Source organism: Suricata suricatta, chromosome 3, assembly GCF_006229205.1.
Source record: "Suricata suricatta isolate VVHF042 chromosome 3, meerkat_22Aug2017_6uvM2_HiC, whole genome shotgun sequence".
Classification (NCBI taxonomy): Eukaryota; Metazoa; Chordata; class Mammalia; order Carnivora; family Herpestidae; genus Suricata; species Suricata suricatta.
This window is the reverse complement of record NC_043702.1, coordinates 110,647,499-110,670,076: the sequence shown is the minus strand read 5'-3', so window position 1 is coordinate 110,670,076 and position 22,578 is coordinate 110,647,499. Positions and strand designations below refer to the sequence as shown.

The window sequence follows — 22,578 nt, the reverse complement described above, 5'->3', positions numbered from 1 at the left end:
CTTTTTTTTTTTAATGTTATTTACATTTGAGAGATAGAGACAGAGTATAAGCTGGGGAGGGACAGAAAGAGGGGAAGACACAGAATCTAAAGCAGGCTCGAGGCTCCACAGAGTCCGGTGCGGGCCTCAAACTCACAGACTCCAGGATCATGACCTGAGCTGAAGTCGGTCACCTAACCAACTGAGCCACCCAGGTGCCCCTGTAATTCTATCATTCTTTGCGCTAATGTGTAAAGTACTATACAAACACAAGGAAGCATTGTTGCTAATCATGTTACCTAGGATTACCAATCTTTCTCATTTAGTGACTGAGCTGAGGACATATATTTTCTTGAACTAGCTTGAACAAGCTCTTAAAAAATATTAAGAGCTCGAGGACTTTCTCCTTTATATACACATAGATATGGAAAGAACACATAATAACAATATGTATTTTATGTTCTTGATTCATATTTTCCTCTCCAAATACATACCATCTCAAATTATATATATATATGTATATATACATATATATATGTATATGTTTATACACAATATTTTTAAAATTGATCATTTTCTGGAGAATTTGTATTTTGGGTGGGAAAACATAATGATACCCTGGCAACAATTCAAAAATATCTGTATTAACCCGAATGTTCATGTTGGGGCTCAATCCAGTTCGTGGGGCTGGATGGAGTGTGGGCTGCAGAGTGGCAGGAAGAGGCAGGGCACCCCCAGAGGGCAGACACTGGAGCCGAAGCATCTATGAACCGTTGATGGCACGCATATGAGGCTACAGAGAGGATGCTATGTATCATTGTCCCAGTAATTTAGAAAGGTATTTTTATATTTGTGAGTATAAAAATAACATATTCACTTCGTAAAAATCAGAAAATCAGAGAAGTATAAACACAAAAATAATAATATCCCAATTTTCACTCCAAAAATCAGTCTCTTTAACAATAGGGTGAAAAGTCTTCCAAATATTCACACACACACACACACACACACACACTCTCTCTCTCTCTCTCTCTCTCTCTCTCCTTGGAATACTTTTCTGTGTCAATATTTGTAAATTCTTCGTAAGATTTTATAATTTTTATTGTATTTATACTTTTTGATGATGTAGATGGGTTTTTAAAATTCCAGTTTCTGATTATTGATAGTGCAGAGAAAAGTACTCATTTTTATTTATCTTTTATCTAGACACCTTATCTTTTTTAATTCAAATTTAATTTGTCATACTCTGTTGGGTTTTTCATACATAACATTCAAACCACCAGCAAAAGAGAGAATTTTATCTCTTCTGTTTCATTACAGCTTTTTTCATTTTTAATATACTTTTGAATCATTATGTAATAGTGAATAATTACTGTCTATTTTTAATTATAATGTAAATAGCCTTATAATTTCACCAGTGACATAGAATTTGTTTGGCATTCGGTAAATAGTTCGTATTATATTGACGTACTCTTCCCCCATCTCTATATTCCTTTTAATTTATTACTGAGAAAAGTAATACAGGAAAATATAAAATAAAAAACAACCCCAACATATGTGATAAAGAAAGGCTCACCCTGAGCTATGTCAACCTACGTCTAATTCTTCTTCCCAGAAGTAACTATCTTTCTTACTTTTATATGTATTTTGTTTTTTTGTATAAACTATTCATATTGCTATTTCTTGAGTTTTTGTTTCTAATACAACCTGTTGAATTGCTCTTGTGGAATATGGAATACGTTACCTGTCTCCTGTAACTCCTTACCCTCTCTCCTGGGCCCTCCCCCCCACAAGCAGGTACTTCCTGTCTGCTGACCAGTAAAGGTCTGTCATCTTTTGTCATCAGTGCTGTTGTTGCTGTTAAATCAGTATTTACTGTTTATACTGAAACATTACTAACAACCGAGCTATGGACAGCGATCACATTTCCTCTTGTGCAGCCATTCGGTTTTTTCATTTTCGTTCATGATTCTGTGTACCTCATATTAAGTAATCTTAAAACACTAACATACACCTTACCACAGTCTGACATATCAGATACTCTGTCCATTTTATCTACTATTTCTTGAAGATACCCTTTATGGATCTCCCCCATCGTCTTCTACATTTCCTTTCCTTTTTTTTTTTTCTTTGCCTCATGATGGTGCCGGCCATCATTCTCCAGTCATTGTTAAGTATACAAATTGATTTCCCCTCAAACTATTTCCTAGCCTTCACTGTTACTGTTAAAATGTCTGGTATAATACATATTTACTTATCTTCGCAAGTTATCATTTTTATAAGTTCGCTTTCTCTGAAAGCTTTTAGGATCCTGTTTATTTCTAATGTTCTGAAAATTTTTGATGTGTCTTTGAGACTTTTTTATGGTTTGCCCACAGACTGATAGACTTTCATCATTTAGAAATTTATGTCCTTTAAAAATAAATAAAATAAAGTAAGAAATGTATGCCATTCAGTTCTTGGAAATTTTGCTTCGTAACCTATTTTGTAATTTCTTTCTGTCTGATTTTGGTTCTCTCTGGAACTCTCATAATTGGATTTTGAATATTTTAGGTAAATCCTCTAACTTTATACTTTTTTGCTCACATTTATTATGCATTTTTCTACTTTCAGAGACATCCTTTTTTTCTCCCTTTGAGATTTTGAGATGTCACCTCCCGTGACATATCCTTCATGCATCAACTTCAGTTTCTTTAGATTCATTCTGTGTTATAAATTATTGTATTTGGACTTTTAGATCACTATTTCGGTTTCCAGCTTTGCCAATCCTATATTACATTGCCTTCATGAATTTCACATTTGGGATCTTTTTAATTTCGAAGATCATTTTTTTGTTCTTAGATTATTCTTTTAAATATCTTCTCAAATGTCCTTAAGAATTCTCGTTTCTTCCATATGATCGGCCTCAATGGCAGCCATATGCTTTTTCTTCTTGACATGCCTCCTCTAAGCTATCAGTTTGTGTTAGATGAAGTGCCATGTTCAACATCCACAGGCTGGTTACCCAGAAGCCTGACAGATGGGACTCTGGAGTCTTCTGTCGCTACTGGAACAGTAAGGGAAGGTAGACAGGATGATTTGGGCTTTGCCCAGATGAAGCAAACCCCTTCCAAAGCTACTGGGCGCCCATCCTTGCTGGCATCACACCACCACTGGACTCAGATGGGTCTCTTCTTTTAGTGAGCACTGGTCCCAAAACAGAAGCCCCAGGAGGTGCCCTCATTCCCGGCTTTCCATGTTGGTGTCCATGTAAATAGTCGTGTGACCTCAGCACGGAAGGGTAAGAGAGAGGAAGCCAGAAGCATTTGCTCTGGACATCAACCTTCAGACTTCATCATGGTTTAGGATAACTGATGATCACTGTAGATCAGGTCTTTGCTTTTCTGTTTTGAGTGTGGAATTTTTCTATTTTTCAATACATAATTGAGGAACTGTAATTTAAGCAAGTTTTATTTTTAAGCATAATTTTTATTTTAAGCCTAATGATTCCTAAAATCAACCATTCCTATAAAAAACCTGCCTGTTGGACTGTAAAGCAATTCCTTAGATTTGAATTCCTTGGAAGCAGAATATTCTGACTGTATGAAAAATAATGCGAAAGAAAAACACAACACCTAGAAACTCCACTGTGAGTTCCAAACCTGTGGGCTAAAGAGCAAAGTATCAAGGCAACTAGGAAAAATTCCACAACATGGTTTTGACAATATTTGAATAGAGATGTTAAAACTAAAACTGAAACATGCATTGAAGACTCACTTTTTCTACAATTGAGTACCTTAAAATGTTTCTGAATATCACTCACTGAATGATTTGAAAGCAGAGATATGTCATGATAGCTAATTTTTACCTTTTGGTCTTCCCTTTAGCCTGTAAGCCCAGTGGATTTCAAAATGTTGCTGATTTACCTGTGCTGGTTTTATTAAAGTCCCCCCAAATGGGCTAGCTCTGACCTTTCCTTGCTCACACAAATTAATATATTCAGAAGAAGTACTCGATCAATAAAACAAAATTCTCCTGCAAAATTTGCTTTCAGGAAGCATCTGAAAACCTTTCCAGAAATCTATAATTTTGATACTAATGCATTTCCTTTTGATATATACTCTCAGCTCATTAATAGTCTGTTACAAGCTGATGATAAACTCATTTTTTATAATGCTATTAAGGATACATACACATATAATGAACTATTTAAGGACCAGACAGTGGTAAATACTAAATTCAGGATAGTTGTTGATTCAGAGGAAAGTGGCAGGAATGTCAGATCAAGCATAAACACATAAATGTTAATGCTGGATTTGTCACCCTTGGGACTGTTGATGTTTGCAAATTTTTCCTGTGTATTCCAAGATGTTCAGCATCCCTGAACACTATACGCTGGATGCTAATAGCCATTTCTTGCCAGTTCTGACAGCCAAGATGTTGCTACGTGTTTCTGAGGGTAGGGGAACAGAATCACCATTGATTGGGAAGTTCTGTCTTTTTTTTTTTATTATTAATTTATTTATTTCTGAGAGAGTGCATGGAAGGGGCAGAGAGAGAGAGAGAGAGAGAGAGAGAGAGAGAGAGAATCCTAAGCAGGCTTCTCATTGTCAGGTTGGAGCCCAGTGTAGGGCTTGAACTCATAAACCATGGGATCATGACTTAAGCTGAAATCAAGAGTCAAACGCTTAACCCACTGAGCCACCCTGGCGTTCCAGAAGTACTGACTTTAATCAGAATGGTAAGGTTCTAGTTTTTAGCAAAGTGGAAAGTTCACAGGTGTCCATTGGTAGATGGTGCTTCCTAATTTACCTACACGTTACATATATTCTCTTGAATGTATAAATGTTATAAGATTTACTAAAGGTGCTGATAATCTTCTTGCAACAGGTGACTTTCTTGAAATAAACTTGGTGTGATCTTCATCCCGATGATTCATGAAAAATGTGGAACTTTATTTTTCACTTCTTAACCACGGGGCACTAGCATATTTCTATTGTGTAGTTATGACGAATGTTTTGACAGGATGTTTATTTTAAATCTTCAAAATTTGAAACACTTAATCATGCAGTTTGGACAACTGGCAGTTGCTAAAAATTACATGGCTTTCAGACCAGAACTGACTATTTTAGTCAAATATTAAAAATACACATATAATTATCTGGTGCATTAAAGACGGTTGTGATTAAATGTTTTATAGTCAGAAAACATTGGATTTTAACCATACCTTTCTGATGCATATGAAAAGACAGTAGGATGAGGGTAATCTCCATAACCAATCAACAAAAATATTTTCTAAGTGCATATAAAATAAATTATTTTAACCTAAGCATTGAAAATATGTCTAATAAACAGGGACGTGTTGGATATGACTGTCTGATAGGTATAAAATAAAAGCATTAGTATTCAGAGATAGATGGAGGATGGATTGATAGAAAAACAGGTATTTCTTTTTATAACTTGTTTTAAAGTTATAAAAAGTGGGAGACACAGAATTGGAAGCAGGCTCCAGGCTCTGAGCTGTTAGCACAGAGCCTGACAGGGGGCTCGAACCCATGAACTGTGAGATCATGGCCTGAGCCGAAGGCAGACGCTTAACTGCCTGAGCGCCCCAAGTGCCCCAGACAGATCATTCCTAGTGGGAAAGTGATATTCCACAAACTATATGCAGGCAAATATTCTTCCAGCCGCATCATCGAATATTTTCTGCTGATTTAGGACACCACACCAGGTCATTTGTTGTACTCTGCAGTGGGGAAAACACAGCAGCCCTGTGCGGTTGCTCTCACCCAGCTGTGTTGGTGCTGGGCACACGCAGGGCCAAGTGGACAGCTGTTACTGCTTGTTGCTTGATGTCTGCACACGGTTCCGGGGCCTTTGCACACGTGGCCCTGGCCCCTGGCAGACCTGGGAAGCCATTCATGCCCTTGGCCTTCACTTGGAGTTCCCTGATACAGCCTGGGGGCTCCCCTCCTGACCTTTCAGATACATGGTACCCCCTTGCCGTGTGAACAATCCCAACTATTTTAAATATTACACTTTGTAATACTTGGCTCAGCCACTTCAGGTCTTGTGTTCCTACGGTCATGTAACACAGTATCTGGTATATGCCAGGTTTTTGGGGTTTATCTGTATATATCAGATATATAAGTGAAAAATAAGTGGTATATATCAGTGAAGTTTCTGATCTGGTATATATGACGGGAGGTTTCTGTTCCTTTATAGAATAATTACAGGCCTCAATAAGTAACTGTGGAGGTTCTGACTGGAGTATCACAGAAGCCCCATGGCCCTGAAATCACACTCTTTGGGCTAAAGTACCAAATAAAGTAATGGAGTACTTTGAGGGCAGTGGCTGTGCCATGTGGCATCAAGAGGTCAAAAGGGATGGTCCCAGTGGCCCCTCCCATAGGCCAGTGTTCCCTCTAGTGAACCAGGGGCTGGGTCTCCGGCAGACTTGAATGAGAACAGAGAGGGATCTAAGAACAAATAAGCGATCCAGTGCAAAGTAGCCATCAGTCGTGGGTCCGATTTCAGGCGTGGTGCTCCAGGCCAGGAGGTGAGAGCCAGCCAGGGTCACAGAGGGTCACGGTTGTTTCCGGTCAGAGTATGAATGCAGGATTTGAGGCAAACACCAAGACCGCCTTCATCCTCTCCCTTCCACACATGAGAGGACGCTTCCTTCAGTGCTGCTCCGTCTCGTGCTGTTGAAGGGCATGGCCAGGGAAAGTGGCCTGGGTCTATGTTGCCAAGTGACTTGTGTTCTCCCTAAAAACAATGTGTTGAAGACGTAATGCCTGGTCCCTCAGAATGTGACCTTACTTGGAAACAGCGTTTTTGGTTTAACATGATTAGTTCAGATGAGGTCATGTAGAGTGAGGTGAACAGGACTCGTGTCCTTAAGAGCCCAGGAGAAAACGAGAGACACACAGGGCGAGACTCCACGTGACAACAGAGGGCCTGCAATGGCTTATCAGAGATGGCCCAGAGGTGGAAAGAGACGAGGAGGGACTGTCCCCTGTGGGCTCCCCTGCCAGCCCCTCGATTCTGGACTTGCAGCCTCCAGAACCAAGAGACAATGGGTTTCTATTGTTTGAATCCACTCACTGTGTCACAGCCGTCTTAGGAAAAGGGCCTGTCCCCAAAGACACATGCTGCTCTTCATCCATCTGGAAGCACTGGCAGCTGTGACTCAGGGGGTACAGGGACCCCACACTGTCCATGTGGATATGGGTCTCTCCAGAATTGCCATGGTGACTACCCGCTCTGGACATTGAGAGCCTGCTCTACCCAATTGTTCGTCCTCTGGGGCCTGTACCCATTCCTTGGATGGGACTATTCCAGGGTGGCTGGAGACAGGAAGTCTGCCTGCACGTGAGCTTCCTCCTGGTCCCGCTCCAGCCCCGGAGCCTCTCCTGGCATCCTGCCTCGGGGCCCACAGGCACGCTTTCCCTTTTCCCATGAGTTACAGATGAAGCTCACACGTCACCCACTACTCCTTTCTGATCTGCCGGAGTTTATCCGTAGGCGCACGTGTCACACCCTCCTCTGCCAATAGACGCCAACAAGGAGGCCACCAAGAATTCGTCCTCTTCACTAATATTGAATGTCTGAAAACAAAATAGCCTACTTCATGGCATATATGCATATGGGTCTGTTCTTTTCAAGATGTGGAAATTTAGATGAATTTATTTAAATGTAATTGTATTCAGGCTTCCAGTTAGGGAATTAAAAAGTCCCAGGAATGAAAAGCACAGTGTAGGGGCTAGTCAGTGGTGTGTTAACAGCATTGCACAGTGACAGCCGCTAGCTACACTTGTGGGAGCACAGTGTGATGTAGAGACTTGTTGAGTCACTGTGTTGTACACCTGAAACTCATGTCAACTCTGCTCAAATAGAAACCAGTAAATAGACTTACTGGCATTCAATAAGCTCTACGTTCATCTTGAGAAGTTGTAAATGGATAGTCCTAAGGCAGAAAAATGGAACAGCATGGCAAACATGGCACATCATGCTTAGGACAGTTACTGAAGGGAATTGTGGGTGGCTCAGTCAGTTGAGCGTCCAACTCTTGGTTTTGGCTCAGGTCGTAATCTCACAGTGTGCGAGTTTGAGACCCACATGGGACTGCATGCTGACAGTGTGGAACCTGCATGGGATTCTATCTCTCCCTCCCTCTCTGCCCCAGGCCTGCTCGCTCTCTCTGTCTCTGTCTCTGTCTCTCTCTTTCTCCGTCTCTCTCTCTCTCTCTCATAAATAAATAAATAAACTTAAAAAAATTAAACAATTACAGAAATTGAAGGGCATTCTGATGGCTCACTGATTGAGCATCCAACCTTGGCTCAGGTCATGATCTCATGTATTGTGAGTTCAAGCCCCACATCAGGCTCTTGCTCTCAGTGTGGAACCTGGAGCCTGCTTCAGACACTTTGTCCCCCTCCCTCTCTGCCTCTCCCCCAGTCTCTCTCTCTCTGAAAAATAAATAAAACATTACAAAAGAACGAAATTTAGCTCTTAAAATGTGTTTCTGGGTTTAAACAGTACTCAGAGTGACCTAGTTTACCATTCACTGTTGCATTTTTGTAAGGCTTGCATAATCATTGCTTAAATTAACCATCGATTAAGAAAGGCCAGTAGGAAGCCAAATCTAGATTGAGTCATGAAGAGAGAAAATGAAGAAGTAAAAGCAATTGGAAGGCCAGGGGTGAAAATAACATATAGAAAGGAGAAGAAAGGCAATTTCTTGCTAAGGAGAGAAAGCTGTAATACCAAACAGAACGGCCCTTTTATTGATTGGAAATCTACATGAAAATTACTCTAATAGAAAAAGAGTTTGGTGCATGTATCTCAGCATTTGGGTGGTAGATGATGGAGCTGGGATTTGAACCACATCTGCGTGGAGAAGACACGGTTCTTGTATCTAGTAGATACTGGAGCCTCCTATGCCCGGGTGTAGGCTTCATTCTTCTTATTTTCCTTCTGAATTCTTTTAAGAACAAAGGAATTCCCGAAGGTCTTCTGTGCACCACATAAATATAAATATTTGGCCTCCACAAATGCCATTTGTGGTCAGTGCAAACCATGAGTATCGTTGCTGGTAGATGTCTGGTTGCACGTTCAAGGCTGACCAGGATCTCCTTGACCTCCCCAGGAGCCGAGGTGACCTACATGAACATGACCGCCTACAACAAGGGCCGGCTACAGTCTTCCTTCTGGATCGTGGACAAGCAGCACGTTTACATCGGCAGCGCGGGCTTGGACTGGCAGTCTCTGGGCCAGGTAAGCCATTGCGTTACACACACTCCGGGTTCCCTCAGCCTCAGGCGCCAGCTCCGCAGAGCCCTCGGGCGCCTGTACTGTGGCTCCGGGAAATAAATCCTACAGCATCTATTATTTTTACTGTGTTGTAACAGGCTCACCTCTGTTTTAATGTAAAATGAGAAACTTTTCCTTGAAAGCATCATCTGCCCCAAATGCTGCCGTTGCGCCTCTGCTTTCGTAATTCACATGCTAGCTCCGGATTCTGGAGAGGAGGATGGCGTGTAATTTATGGTACCCGAACCTGAATGTTCGGCATGGGATCACAGAATCTGTGGGATGGAGGAAACCATAACTTCCGAAGAGGGCAGTATGTTTGAGAAGAGTAATCCTTTGTGCTGCCCCTTTAATGAATATTAATATAAGGATGTTGTCTTCCTCTTTGTGAATAATTTGCTTCAAATATCTTAAAGATGCACTTGAGAAATCTGTCATGTTCAGGTATTCATTTGTGCCAGGGCGATCGCAGAAGATTGCAAATCACTTTCTTCCCACTGGTCAACTCATGGCAGGAAGTTCTCCATCCTTGGGTGCATAGGAAGACGGGCTGGTCAGCCGTGTGTGCTAGGCAGCTCATACGTGCTTTGAGCTGAGCTTTTTTAATATTCAGATCACGGAAATTACCAAGTGAATTGTACCACATTTCTTATGGGAAAGAAAGCAGGGATGTGCAGATAGACCCAGGGCCATAGCTTGTAAAGAAAAACGTCACCACGTAGTGTAAATCTAAGAGAGGGTCACTTGACCTTTCTACTGTTTCAAGGATTGAATTGTTTGCCCCTCCAATTTCCTGTTGTCCTCTTGTCCTTCTTAAAATGCCACGCCTTCCATTCACTCAAACTCTATTCTTCCTCTCCTAACAGTTGAAGCAGGTAAGAGTCGCAGCGGTAAAAGAGATATATAGAGAGCAAACTAAATACTAAAAGTCCACTTACTTCCCACTCCAGGGAACAGACAGTAGAGAGCCAAAGTACAACCTATCTAAGGTTGTTTTGTCTACTTTTATATTTAAAGGATAGAGGAATCCAGTCTTGAGGGTCAAATTACTGTTGTTTCTTTCTCTTTTTTTTATTTTTTATTTTATTTTTTATTTTTTATTTTATTTTTTTTTTTTTGAGAGAAAGATACACACAGAATGTGAGCAGGGGAGGGTCCGAGAGAGAGGGAAACACAGAATCCAATGCAGGCTCCAGGCTGTCAGTACAGAGCCCAACCTGGGGCTCAAACTCATGAACTGTGAGCTCGTGACCTGAGCTGAGATCGGATGCTTAACTGACCAAGCCACCCAGGTGCCCCAATCCACTGTTTTTTTCCAATAAGACTGTTTCCCCTCAGCGGGAAGTGAACACTGGAAGAAAATTTCCTCATCAGTTTTGGGATGCAGACACCATCCAAGATTGACCAAATGTTGTTTATTTTATATTTGCTCAGGAAATTTGAAGGTGCTATCTACTGATATAAGAATGATTCTGAGCAAAATACTAGTGTCCGTGAATAATCCAGACAGTAATAACTAGGTACATTGCATGCCAGGTGCTGTTGTAAGCCATTTAAATGGATTATTTACTTTAAACCTCACAGTGATCCTATGATGGAAACAGTATTATTGTCTCCATTTTAAAGGTAAGTAGACCTGAGCCCAGATTTGAATTTCAGTATTAAACCTTTCAAGCCAATCCTTTCAGTATTCATTCTGATATGAAAAATATAAATTGTGATTTACCATATCTCATGTCTGATAGCCCTTCAAATGCCAATATAAAAAATATGGATTATAGCAACTTTGGCTTACCTCAGAAACCAGAAATAAGGTGAGAGCAATATTAAAGCCTCATGAATTCAGAGGATTTATATAAAAATAGTTTAATTTATTGAAATATCGGAGTTCATCTTTTGTTAATCAGTAAGCATCTTTTGCCCAGAAATTTTCAGCTTGGTGTCCTATAATAAATAGGGAAACTTGGTTCTCTCACAATATTGAGTACTTGTAAATTCTGCTTCTAGGTGGTCTTTAAATTAAGAGTCATTTTTCCTTTTTTTTAATGCGCTTCCCCACCACCAAAGTGTATTTCCTTTGTCATGAAGCGACCTTAGTTGAAAAGGTTTAAAGTTCTGTGAGTTCCAGTTGAGTGGGGTGTGAAATTATTAAGGTTTAATGACATTTTTCTCCAAATTTTTGAGCAAGTTATCTTTGTTTCCTTTTACTTCTTTGCTTAGTCAGATGGACACAAAATAGTCAAGAGTTGGTTTCCCTGCTCGCGGCTTACGCCTTGGTCTCTGATTTTTGCTGTGTGTTTTGTAGGAAAGTAGGCTGATCTTTTAAATGTTTATTCCTGGCTGTGTCCTCATTTGGAAAATGATCCTTACTGTGAAATGGGAAATTTTCCCCACAAAACATAGTAAATGCAGATGAAGGATGGGCAGAACGTTATTTCCTGTTAGTCCAATGAAGACTAGAAACCATCTCAGGATCTCTGCTTGCTTACACGTTGTGAAGTGGTAGCTAGTTTCCTTTCACCTACAGAGAAGACCAGACCTGACCTTGAGTCAGAGGACAACATAGGACAATGCCAGGACCCAGCTCTGTTTCACAAGGAGTCAAGTGCCTTCCCTAAAGAACAATCAACTCTTTGTCATTCACTTAAAAAGTCCTTCTCAGTAGGAACTGGAGAATTCCAACCTTTCCTTTATGCCATTGTGTGAGCTGGGCCTCCAGATGTGTCCCTCAGACCCCATCCCATCCCATGGCTGGTTTGTTCTCATCTCATGAGCCAGGTAATGAGGGAGAATAAACAGCGTGGCCTCCTCAGATTTCTCTCCTTCAAAGAGCCCAGCTCAGATATACCAACAGAGTTTACTTTTAAAAACCTACATGATGTCCTGATGCATCTTAAGTATGGAGTAAATGAAATAATGAGTTAAAAATAAACTTATTTTTTGATCCATCATCAATTCACAGAGAGGAAGCCCATGAAAAAGTCCTCAGCCCTCTGTTAAATAACAAAAATTCAACTGAGTAAATTCAAGGATCAAATCAGCTTTATTCAACAGTTCATGAATTAGTCAGCATCCACCTAGCAATAGACAGGAGCTCTGCGGGCTTTAGAAAAGGAAAGGGTTTTAAAGGTAGAGAGGAAAAGGAAAAAAGGTAATTATTAGCAAAGAATGAATTGTTTCAGGCCAGGTCCCCTTCCTATGGGAAATAGGAGAGATCTCACTGGTGGACTATTTCACTAATGTGGACCAGGTAATTCCATATTGACTGGTTAAATGTTGCATTCCGGAGTGGTTGAAACTGCAGTTAGATTAGATATTAAGTCTTGGTTTGCTGACATGGTATTTAACATAAGTGACTCCATTTTGGGCCTGCTGCCTCCTTTCTAACTATTCCAAACATCCCCATGAAGAAAGGGCACGTGAAGGGTCAAACTCGCCAGCTGTCCATGGAAACAGTCCTTGGAGAGCACCCTTGGGTAGGCTGGAGAAGAGGCCAGAATGAAATGTATACATTGATGGCAAATGTTTAAGCTGTCAGTGATTGCAGGGCACATGGACTGTTTCTGTGGAAATCTGCATTCTTCTATTGGTCGTAAGTTTAATAACAGGTTAAACTCCACTGAGGTCAGGGAATTGGGAGGAGGTGAGTGGAAGAAATGTTCATTATTTTTTCCAAAAGGCTCCTATGTATGTCCTAGGTACTGTGCTAATAGCTTCAGACCTGCTTCCTCAGTTGTCATAGCAACTTAAGGGTGGATATCATCACCATCTTCCAAATGAAAATAATATTGAAAAATAAAAACAGAACAGGTGCTATTTTGTGGCTCTTTTCTCCTATAAAATGGTAAGACACACTCTAACCTGTATAGGCATCAGGCATTTGGAGATGGTTCTTTCGTTCTTTAGATGGATGGTCAAGTTGGTAGAGTTCTGATCTTTCATTTCATTCCTACCAATTTGGGGACCCAGGTGGGAATCAATGCAAAATTGCCATTTTCTGCTAAACCAAACTCTGTTTTTCATTTTTTTAACTTTTATTTATTTTTAAGAGACAGAGTATGAACGGGGGAGGAACAGAGAGAGAGGGAGACACAGAATTCGAAGCAGGCTCCAGGCTCTGAGCTGTCAGCACAGAGCCCTGGGGCTCGAACCCACGAACCATGAGATCACGACCTGAGCTGAAGTCAGAGGCTTAACCGACTGAGCCACCAGGCTCCCCTAAACCAAACTCTTAAAGGCCAACATAAATCTCATTCCTCCTGTAACAATCTTTCTCTTTTTCCTCTTGGAAGAGACTCTCCATGTGGCTGGGGAGGGGGCGGGGTTTAAAACACTTCTGGAAAGCAGTTAGCATCCCATCAGCCCCCTGCATGTGTGTCAGCTACTCAGAGCGTTCTCTTTCCTCTCCCACCTCCTGTCCCCTGCCTCCGCACCCTTACACACAAGCGCTATCTCCTACCTTGCTCACCCCTCCCCATAGTGTTCAGTATTGGGAACCCCATTATTACCCTTAATCATCTACCTAAGTTAGGTTCCCTTTGAGCTGAGCTTGCCTGCGTGGGATTTTTCTCGGTGCACCTCAGTGGGCATAGCACGCTGCTCAGCAGGACCCATACAATAGAGCAGATTTTCCTTTGAGCAAAGTTGTGAGACTAACAATTACCTGAAGAATTAGAACACATATTCCAAGTGTCACATTCAACCTCCTTCATCAGCTTTATATTTTGTGAAGTTTTCTACTGCAATCAGATTATTGTTACCAATTATTACCTTCAATGTATGGTAAGTAGGAGAAATAACAATACTAATAATAAAATCTTCACTGAATGGAGGGCTTTCTCTGTACTAGACCTTCTTTTTTTTAATTAAAAAATTTTTTTAAATGTTTTTTATTATATTTTTGAGAGACAGAGAGAGATAGCACGAGCAGGGGAGGGTCAGAGAGAGAGGGAGACACAGAATCCAAAATAGGCTCTAGTCTCTGAGCTGTCAGCACAGAGCCCGATGCAGAGCTCGAACCCACGAATGTGTAAGATCATGACCTGCGCCGAAGCCAGACACTTAACCAACTAAACCACCCAGGCGCCCCTGTACTAGACCTTCTTTAAGCATTGAAAGAGTAGGAACTTACTTAATTTTCACTACCAGCCTTTACTGAAGATAATACTATCATGGCTTTATTTTACAAAGGGAGAAACTGAAGCACAAATAAGTGACTTACCCAGGGTCACCTTTCAGGAGGTAGTAAAGCTAGAATTCGTATCCAGGCAGTGTTTCGCCAGACTCCTCCCTCTTATTCACTGCTAATAACATTTTTTTCAAAGTTTATTTATTTCTTTTTGAAAGACAGAGCACAAGCAGGGGAGGGACAGAGAGAGAGGGAGACACAGAACCCAAAGCAGGCTCCAGGCCCTGAGCGATCAGCACAGAGCCCAACGTGGGGCTTAAATCATGAACCATGAGATCGTGACCTGAGCCAAAGTCAGACACCCCTCCCTGCTAATAATTTTTAAAAAATAAATTGCATGGGGCACCTGGATGGCTCAGTCGGTTGAGTGTCCTACTTCAGCTCAGGTCATGATTTCATGATTCGTGATTTCAAGCCCCACATCAGGCTCGCTCCTGTCAGCGTGGAACCCATTTCGAATCTTCTATCCCCCTCTCTCTCTGCTCCTCCCCTGTCCATGCTCTCTCTCAAAAATAAATACACATTTTTTTAATTTTTAAAAAATAAAAAACCAGTTGCATTTATGAAAACTCATCCTCTTCCATGATCTTGCTGAGTTGCTAAGCTAGGATTTCATCTCACTCGCTCTTCTAAGAGAAGGTAACAATACTGTTCATCAAGAAACGCTCTACTCATTCCCTTCGTTCTGATTGCACACCCACAATGATCTGAGGACCACAGTTGGACACCTGCCGTTGCTAGGTATGGAGTTCTGCAGACTCTCTTAGCCTCTGGGTTGAATTTCAAAGACTAGGGGGTCAATCCGTGTGCTTCTCTATTCCTCTCCCTTGTGGTTCAGGGCACTACCCTGGAATCCAGGGCCACAAGGGAATCCTGGAAGAGGAAAGAGAACAGCACCACAGGCTTCTCCACAAAGCAGTCTGGGTTTGTGAGTCTTGGGCGCACCTAACAACCCCATGGAGGACACAAAAAACTACAGCACGAACAAGGCAAACAAAAGACTAACCAGTATGTGAAGCAGAAAGAAAGGGCACAGCAATCTATAAACCAAAGGGCTCCAGAGGTGTGATGCTGAAGTACAAGAAGCTGAAAGAAAAACATGAAAATCACGTTTTTAGAAAATGTTGCTTTCATAATTTTGGAACAGGCCCTCTTGAAGGAATACTTGCTGGGAGTTCAAAGGGGATTTCCATAGGTTCACTGGTCACTGGAATCTGGCAACTCTGAAAAGGGGAGATTTTTAAATAGTATTTTATTTTTTATTGTTCTTAAAGTTGATTTTTATTTATTTTGAGAGAGCTAGAGAGTGAGTGGGGGAAGGGCAGAGAGAGAGGGAGACGGAATCCCAAGCAGGCTCCACACTGTCACGGGGCTCAAACTCATGAACTGAGAGATCCGGACCTCAGGTGAAGTCAAGAGTCAGTTGCTTACAGAATGAGCCACTCAGGGGCCCCTAAAATTATAAAATGCATTCCGAGCAAACAGAAATAGGCCTGTTTAAACTCTGTTAATCTGTATTTTAACCTTAATCCACCTTGGTTCTGAGAAGACCTGGAAAGGAGTACATTGACACGGGCCAGCTGTCGTGGGGCACACGAGCCTCGTGACCTTGCTGGTGAGGAGGCTGTCAGGGACCCGCCGGGGTGGGGGCACAGAGCAGCTCAGGGCACCCACACGTACCCCGTGGCTCAGGTGGGAGATGGGACCCACCAGCCCAGGCTCTGCCTGACTTTCAGAATCACCGAGGCCGTTCATCTTGGAACTGGAAATTAGCTCAGAGAGTAATCAGTCTAGTGTTTCCCAAGGAGTGTCTTAGTAAATGCTGTTCACTGAGAAAGAGACTCTATATTCCCAGAGAGTGAGAAACTATGAGTTTCATTTAAATAGGTTTCTTTACTGTGGGACTCTTCAGAGCCATTAATATGCTAATGTGCTCTGAGAATCTCTATGAGGGTAGGAGAGGATGTACATTCCTTAAATCCTTTTGGCCAGGAGCTGCTTTCCACAGTTAATTTTATGGATCACATATTCCTTGAAGCCTCTGTATTTGCACAAATGCTGTTCTAAACCCGGATAATAATTTTAAAAAATAAATTTCATGAGATGCAATTTAAGGATAACACTGAATGTCCTCCCAGGCTTACAGATGAGAACACCGAGGCGAAGGGCTGGAGGGCAGCCGTGGGTAGAAGCTAGTCACTCCTCCCTCCCATCAGGCTTTAGGATGTTAGGACTCTCAGCCCTTTTCACTACACGTGCTACCTTATGAAAAATATGTGATTCCAAATCTGGGAATGGTGGGCTTCTGTCTCCTTAGCAACAGAACAACTGAACAGTGAGCAGACCAGGGATTACATGTGGTAAAAGTAATCACCGTGTCTCTTGCGCCTTTATTCAGAGAACCGCGCTAATCACGGCAGAGGGTTTGAAGGAAAATGACATAAACTGGCAGAAAGTTTAGAGTCCAGTTCGAGAAACAAAATATTTAAGCATTCTTCAGGGGAATCCAACCACCCAGGATAGTTGCCAAGCAGGCTGAACAGCATGACTTGTGGGACCTGGTATGAGATGAAAATGTGGGACCTCTTGTTAAAAAATTATCAAGAACTTCAAGATGGTGAGAGCAGAGCTGTTACCCCAAGCTTGGGGGTGAAAGTGAGGGTCCTCTGAGTTCCACGGCCAGACACCATGAACCCAGGTGCTGAATGAGTAGGACTGACGACCAGTACTTTGGGGACTTAAGAAGAGGGAAATCCCCACAGACTATGCAGTAAAGGCCACAGTGAGATGTTGGATGTTGAGCTGAGGAAAGAAAGAGATTCTTCTTAGAAGACCTGTGAGCAATTTCTTGCCAGCCCAGAATGTTCTAGTTGCAGAGCCCTTGGACCTAAGGCTAGGAATGACACAGATAACCCCGGGAAGGCCAGAGAGTGCCCTGCACAGGGTGTGTGTGGATTGAGTCCTGCAGGCTATAGGGGCCACTGACTGGGGCCAGAACCTGGCAGGAATGGAATAGACCTTGACCAAGGGCGTGGGTGGAAGGGTGACAGGAGGGGGAAACAGAGAGCCTGTGGCCAAGATTCAAGAGAGAAGTGATAGGCTTTGGTAATGATGGTGGGAAGACAAATCATGTCAACTTTATGCCCAGTCGTTTTGTCAAACAGTCTAGGTGTTGTTCTGAAGGTGTTTTTGAGGTGTGATTAACGTTGAAATCAGTAGACTTGAGTAAAGTGGATTATTCTTCATACTGAGGGTGGGCATCACCCAACCAGTTGCAGCTCCCAAGAGCAAAGACTAAAGTTTCCAGAAGAAAGTTGGTCCCAAGACTGCAACATAGACACCCTGCCTGAGTTCCTGGCCTGCCAGCTTGCCCCGTGGATTTGAGACTTGCAAGCCCCGACAATCACAAGCCAAGCCAATTCCTTAAAATCTCTCTGTATATCTATGTATCTATGTCTATGTCTGGATCTATATCTACCTATCTACTCTATACATATAGAGATAGAGATACAAAACCTCCTGTCCTCTGGAGCACGCTGACTGGTACACCAGGGACTGTGAGAGCTAGAAGGAAATAGAATGGAGAAACCTGGCAAAGCTTCCATCATAAGGACTGATGGGCCAGAAGGAATGAGCCACAAGGAACAATGGGGCATATTTCCAGCACCTGGAGCTGGGCCCACTGAAAAAATACCAAACTGTCATAGAAATGGGGGTCATCGGGATAAGGGGGCAGTTTGCATGTCCAGTGGGCATTTGGAGAAACAAAAGAGATTGGCTGATATCTGTTGCTTTTCATCTAGTATCTTGAGCACATGAATAGTGATGGTTCCTTCCTGCCCCCAAACTGCTGATTTCATCTGTAGCTGCTGGTTCCTGACAGTGACTGTTTGATGGGATACTGACCAGAGTCACACTCCCTCTGCTCACCAGGCCAGGTCACTCTGCAAGTCTCGGAAAGTTTGAGGTTGTGGCCTGACATGAGCAATGAGAAAGAGCACTAAGGCTTAATGCACCTTTGGTTCCGGTTTCTGTCCCCTTTTCTTTCCGTTAAAAGGACAGAGGCAGAGTTTGATGACTCAAGGATGCACCAGCAGGCAGAGGAGGCCACTGTTCCATGGCACATCTTGTCGTCCCCATTCAGTGCTGGCGCTGCGCCTACCTTTTTTCCAGAATTTACAAGTGTCTACAGACATGCTTAGCCCCTCGTGGCGCACTGGTCATGCCGGTAACTAGATGTCAGAAGCAAAATAAAAATGAACCAAAGCAAAAGGCAACTCAATCAGAAAAGCAACAGAGAGTAATTAATATTACTTGGGCAGCACGCAATGAAGGCAAACAAAGGATTAATTCCCGCTGTGTTGATTTAGATTATCTGGGCTGCTCAGAAAGGTCAGGTCTGGGTTCAAATGCATTCTAAAGTAAATGGGGGGGGGGCGCCCAGGTTCTTATGGAGGAAACAGATTAGCAGGCTGCACCTTCATTAACAAAGTCACACTTATTTTCTACAATTTTTAGAGGACAAATTTGGCAGATAGCGTTATTCAAAAGAGGCGTAAGTAGGAAATCCTTTCCTAGTCTCCCTTGGGAGACATTCTTCCAAAGCCAGTTTATTGTCTTTTATAAAATAGTCTCAATTTGTGCAATTAGGTGAAGAAATAAGCACATCATTTACCCTCTCCTGTCTGCCTTTGCTAAGATAGGGCTTACTCCGTCCTTACTGAGTGGAGCTTCATTTCCAGAATTTCCCCTCACATGTTCCTCCAGCTCCTACTTCCTGAATAAATGTGTTCTGAATGTCATGATAATCTGAGATCTCCATCCTGGCTGCTTATGTAATGTCTCAGGTCTTTATCCTTATCCTGGCCACTTTTATCTATATATAATCCCATTTGGTTAAAGTCCCTCTTAAAATATGATGGCCAGGGCACCTGGGTGGCTCAGTTGGTTAAGCCTCCGACTTTTGGTTTCGGCTGGGGTTGTGATCTCATAGTTGTGAGATCAAGCCCTGCATCAGGCTCTGTGCTGACGGCATATTCTCTCCCTCGCTCTCTCTCTGCCCTTCCCTCCACTCACCCTCTCAAAATAAACATTTTAAAAAATTATTTTTTATTTTTTTATTTTTTTTTGAGAGACAGAAAGAGACAGCGCAAGCAGAGGAGGGTCAGAGAGAAAGGGAGGTACAGAGCAGGCTCCAGGCTCTGAGCTAGCTGTCAGCACAAAGCCTGATACGGGGCTTGAACCCACGAACCGTAAGATCATGACCTGAGCTGAAGTCGGAAGCTTAACCGACTGAGCCACCCAGGTGCCCCAAATAAACATTTTTTTAAATAATTAAAATAGGATGGCCAGAATTCTGTAGAGTACTTCAAAAGTACCTCCCTGCCATGTGGACTTGACCTCTAGCTGTAAGCACTTTTCTTCTGCAAGGAGGCTAACTCTAGATTCACTGTTTGTAGGTAGGCCTTGTTTCTTTGTTGGTTGTTACAAGTTCCTTTCTTAGCACTAGAGGATATGGGTTGAAGTCAGATAGGATTGACTTCAAATTTTCTCTCTACCTTTTACAGTTATATGACCTTGGGCAAGTTTTTTTGTTTTGTTTTTTGTTTTGTTTTGTGTTTGTTGTTGTTGTTTTTCTTCCCTGAGCTTTGATTCCTGTATCTCTATGATTAGACTAATACTGCCAACCTCATACAATGGGAAGGGATGGAATGAGATGCTCTGACACACCCACCACTGAACCTGCAGCATAGTCACTGCTTGATACATTGTAGCCTTGAAGCTGATAACAAGGAGACCTTTTTCCTTCCTTGATTAGTTACCTAGATCAAGGTCAAGGGAAAGCCAGAGGACCTAGTGTTTATTTATGATCGTTGGCAAAGACCTCATAAATCTCCAAAGCATGTGGCCTCGTTAAGAGCTCTGTGAAGCGGGCAGTGACACCCCAGGGGCCTGGATGAGGGGCTTTTTATTCTCTATCCTGTGCTGCCCAACATTATCAGCAGCAGTAGAATGCATAAAGGCAATTTACATTTAGCACAAATCTGGGAGACAGAGCTAAAACCTTAGTTTTCAGACAACAGACTTAAAGAGATTTTAGCTAGTTAATCAGATCAGTGCTAATAAGAGAAAATTGGACAGGGGTGTGAAGATAAACCAAGGCCACTCAAGTGAAAATAAGCGGAAGCTATTTTTTTGGACTCTGCTACAGCCCAGGAGTCAGCCACTTCCACGGGGCTTCGACAAAGAGGCAGAGGGGAGGCTTCAGGTGCACCCTACTAGAGGGAGTGAAAGCAGGGTAAAAGAAGGGGGTTTCCTGTGTGATTGGTTAGGGAGACATATGTAGCTTCCTCCGGTTTGATCCTAAATTGAGAGCAGGAAAAATTAGAAAAGTTGGAGAATTATTAATCAAGTCCTGGCCATTCTGGAGCCAATTGCTACAGGAGTTGTTTGGTTTTCTGGGCTGGTTGCTGCAGGTTGTGTGAAAGAGATCTGTTTTTTACATTTGGTTTGATCAGTGTCCATTTGTATCATCAGTCTTTGAGGGATAAACAATGCCCTCCTGTTCATTCTCCACGCTCACCATCTAATCTGCCTCCCCAGAGACAGCTTTTAGACTCCCGGGTAGGTGTCTAGGTGTCGGTTCCAAGGACGGGCATGGAGTCCTCGACTGTGGGTTAATGCATGAAATCCCAGCACCTCTTCAGTGCCTCATACATACTAGATGCTCAAGATTGTTTTGTTGTGCCCAAGTTTGTAATATCCCTCCCAAAAAAAAGACCAGAGACTACCAGGGAGACCGAGTCATGCCTGCAAAAACAAAGGGCTTTATTACGGGCTTAAGCTCAGGCTCACAGACTCCACTGACCCACTGGCCACGTGGAGAGAGAGCCCCAAACAAAGGCAGGGTAGGCCTTTTATGAGTTTGGAAAAGGGAGTTACAGGAAATGATGACACAGGCACAGCGCTCCAATCCCTACCCCCACCCCCATCAATACTGACAGTTGTGGTAGCCAATCACAACATTCGGAGTATTGACCAATCAATGGGCCCAGGAACCCCACGTAGGGCGTGACTAGGCCAGCCCTTTGAAAGGTCAAAGGTATCAGCCGGCCTCTCCCAATTGGGCGCTGCAGGAGTTGTCCCTCCTTAATGTGCGCCCTTTCATACAGAGAAGCAGGCGCCTTCCCCTTTAAGTACAGGGGACGGCTGAATCGGACCTGCGTCCTTACAGTTTTATCCGATGGATGCATGAATTTCCCAACAAGAGCATGTTCAGTAGCTGTGTGAGGCTGAAAACCACTTTACAGGAGAACTAGAATCAAAGACGGAATTCCAGGAGAAGAGGCTTATGTCCATGTGGGCAAGAAGCTTCTAACACTAGAGCTTTCCAGCGATGGATGGGCCAACCTGGTGAGAGTGAGCTCCCTTTTCCAGGCCTGGGCTCCATGGTAACCTCCCTGAGAGTCAGTGGAGGGAATGTTCTGGAAACCTCCCTGGGAGTCAGTGGAGGGAATGTTCTGGAGACTGAAGATGGTGCGGGCTTACGGGCAGGAAGAGACAGCAAGGGCTGACGTGAGCTAAATAAGTAGGAGCAATTCATCACCATCATCATCAGTTCTTCACACGTGGTACCTCTCCTACCCATTCGACCTCGGGTCCACACTGCTGTTAGGTGCACCCCCAGGGCCTGGCCTCACACTCACGCTGTTGGACCCGATGACAGAGCAGGGTCCTCCCCCAAAAGCCAGTCCAGGCCAGTTTGGGAACATTACTGGTGTGCTTGTGATGGGTGAAAATACACTATTCTCAAAATAAATTTTTGTATGCAGAAAAATTCCACTTTAAACCATGGAGTTCTGTTTTGTTGCTAATATGGAGGTAAATCTCTGTGCTAGAGAAGCTTGTTGTTTCTTTACTTTAACAAAAGTTTATGAAAAACATTTCATTGGATTCTTTTGAGGACTTAGTCAGACCTAGGAAACGCATTGATTTTAACAACTATATTTAAAAAGATTCATTTAGGTGAATTTTCTTGTCCCACTTTTTTTTTTCTTCATGGCTTTCATATTTTAATTGGAAAAAATTGGAGTGTATTATCTTGATACAAAAACTTT

At 42.6% G+C, this 22,578-nt stretch overlaps 1 protein-coding gene across 1 annotated transcript in view; it reads left to right on the top strand.

The window, feature by feature from the left end:
* Positions 1-22,578, top strand: part of PLD5 (phospholipase D family member 5) — a 327,662-nt gene that overhangs the window by 206,322 nt on the left and 98,762 nt on the right. The window contains exon 5 of the mRNA XM_029934829.1: positions 9,110-9,237. Within this exon, the coding sequence (XP_029790689.1) occupies positions 9,110-9,237 (128 nt within the window). The remainder of the gene's footprint in view (positions 1-9,109; positions 9,238-22,578) is intronic.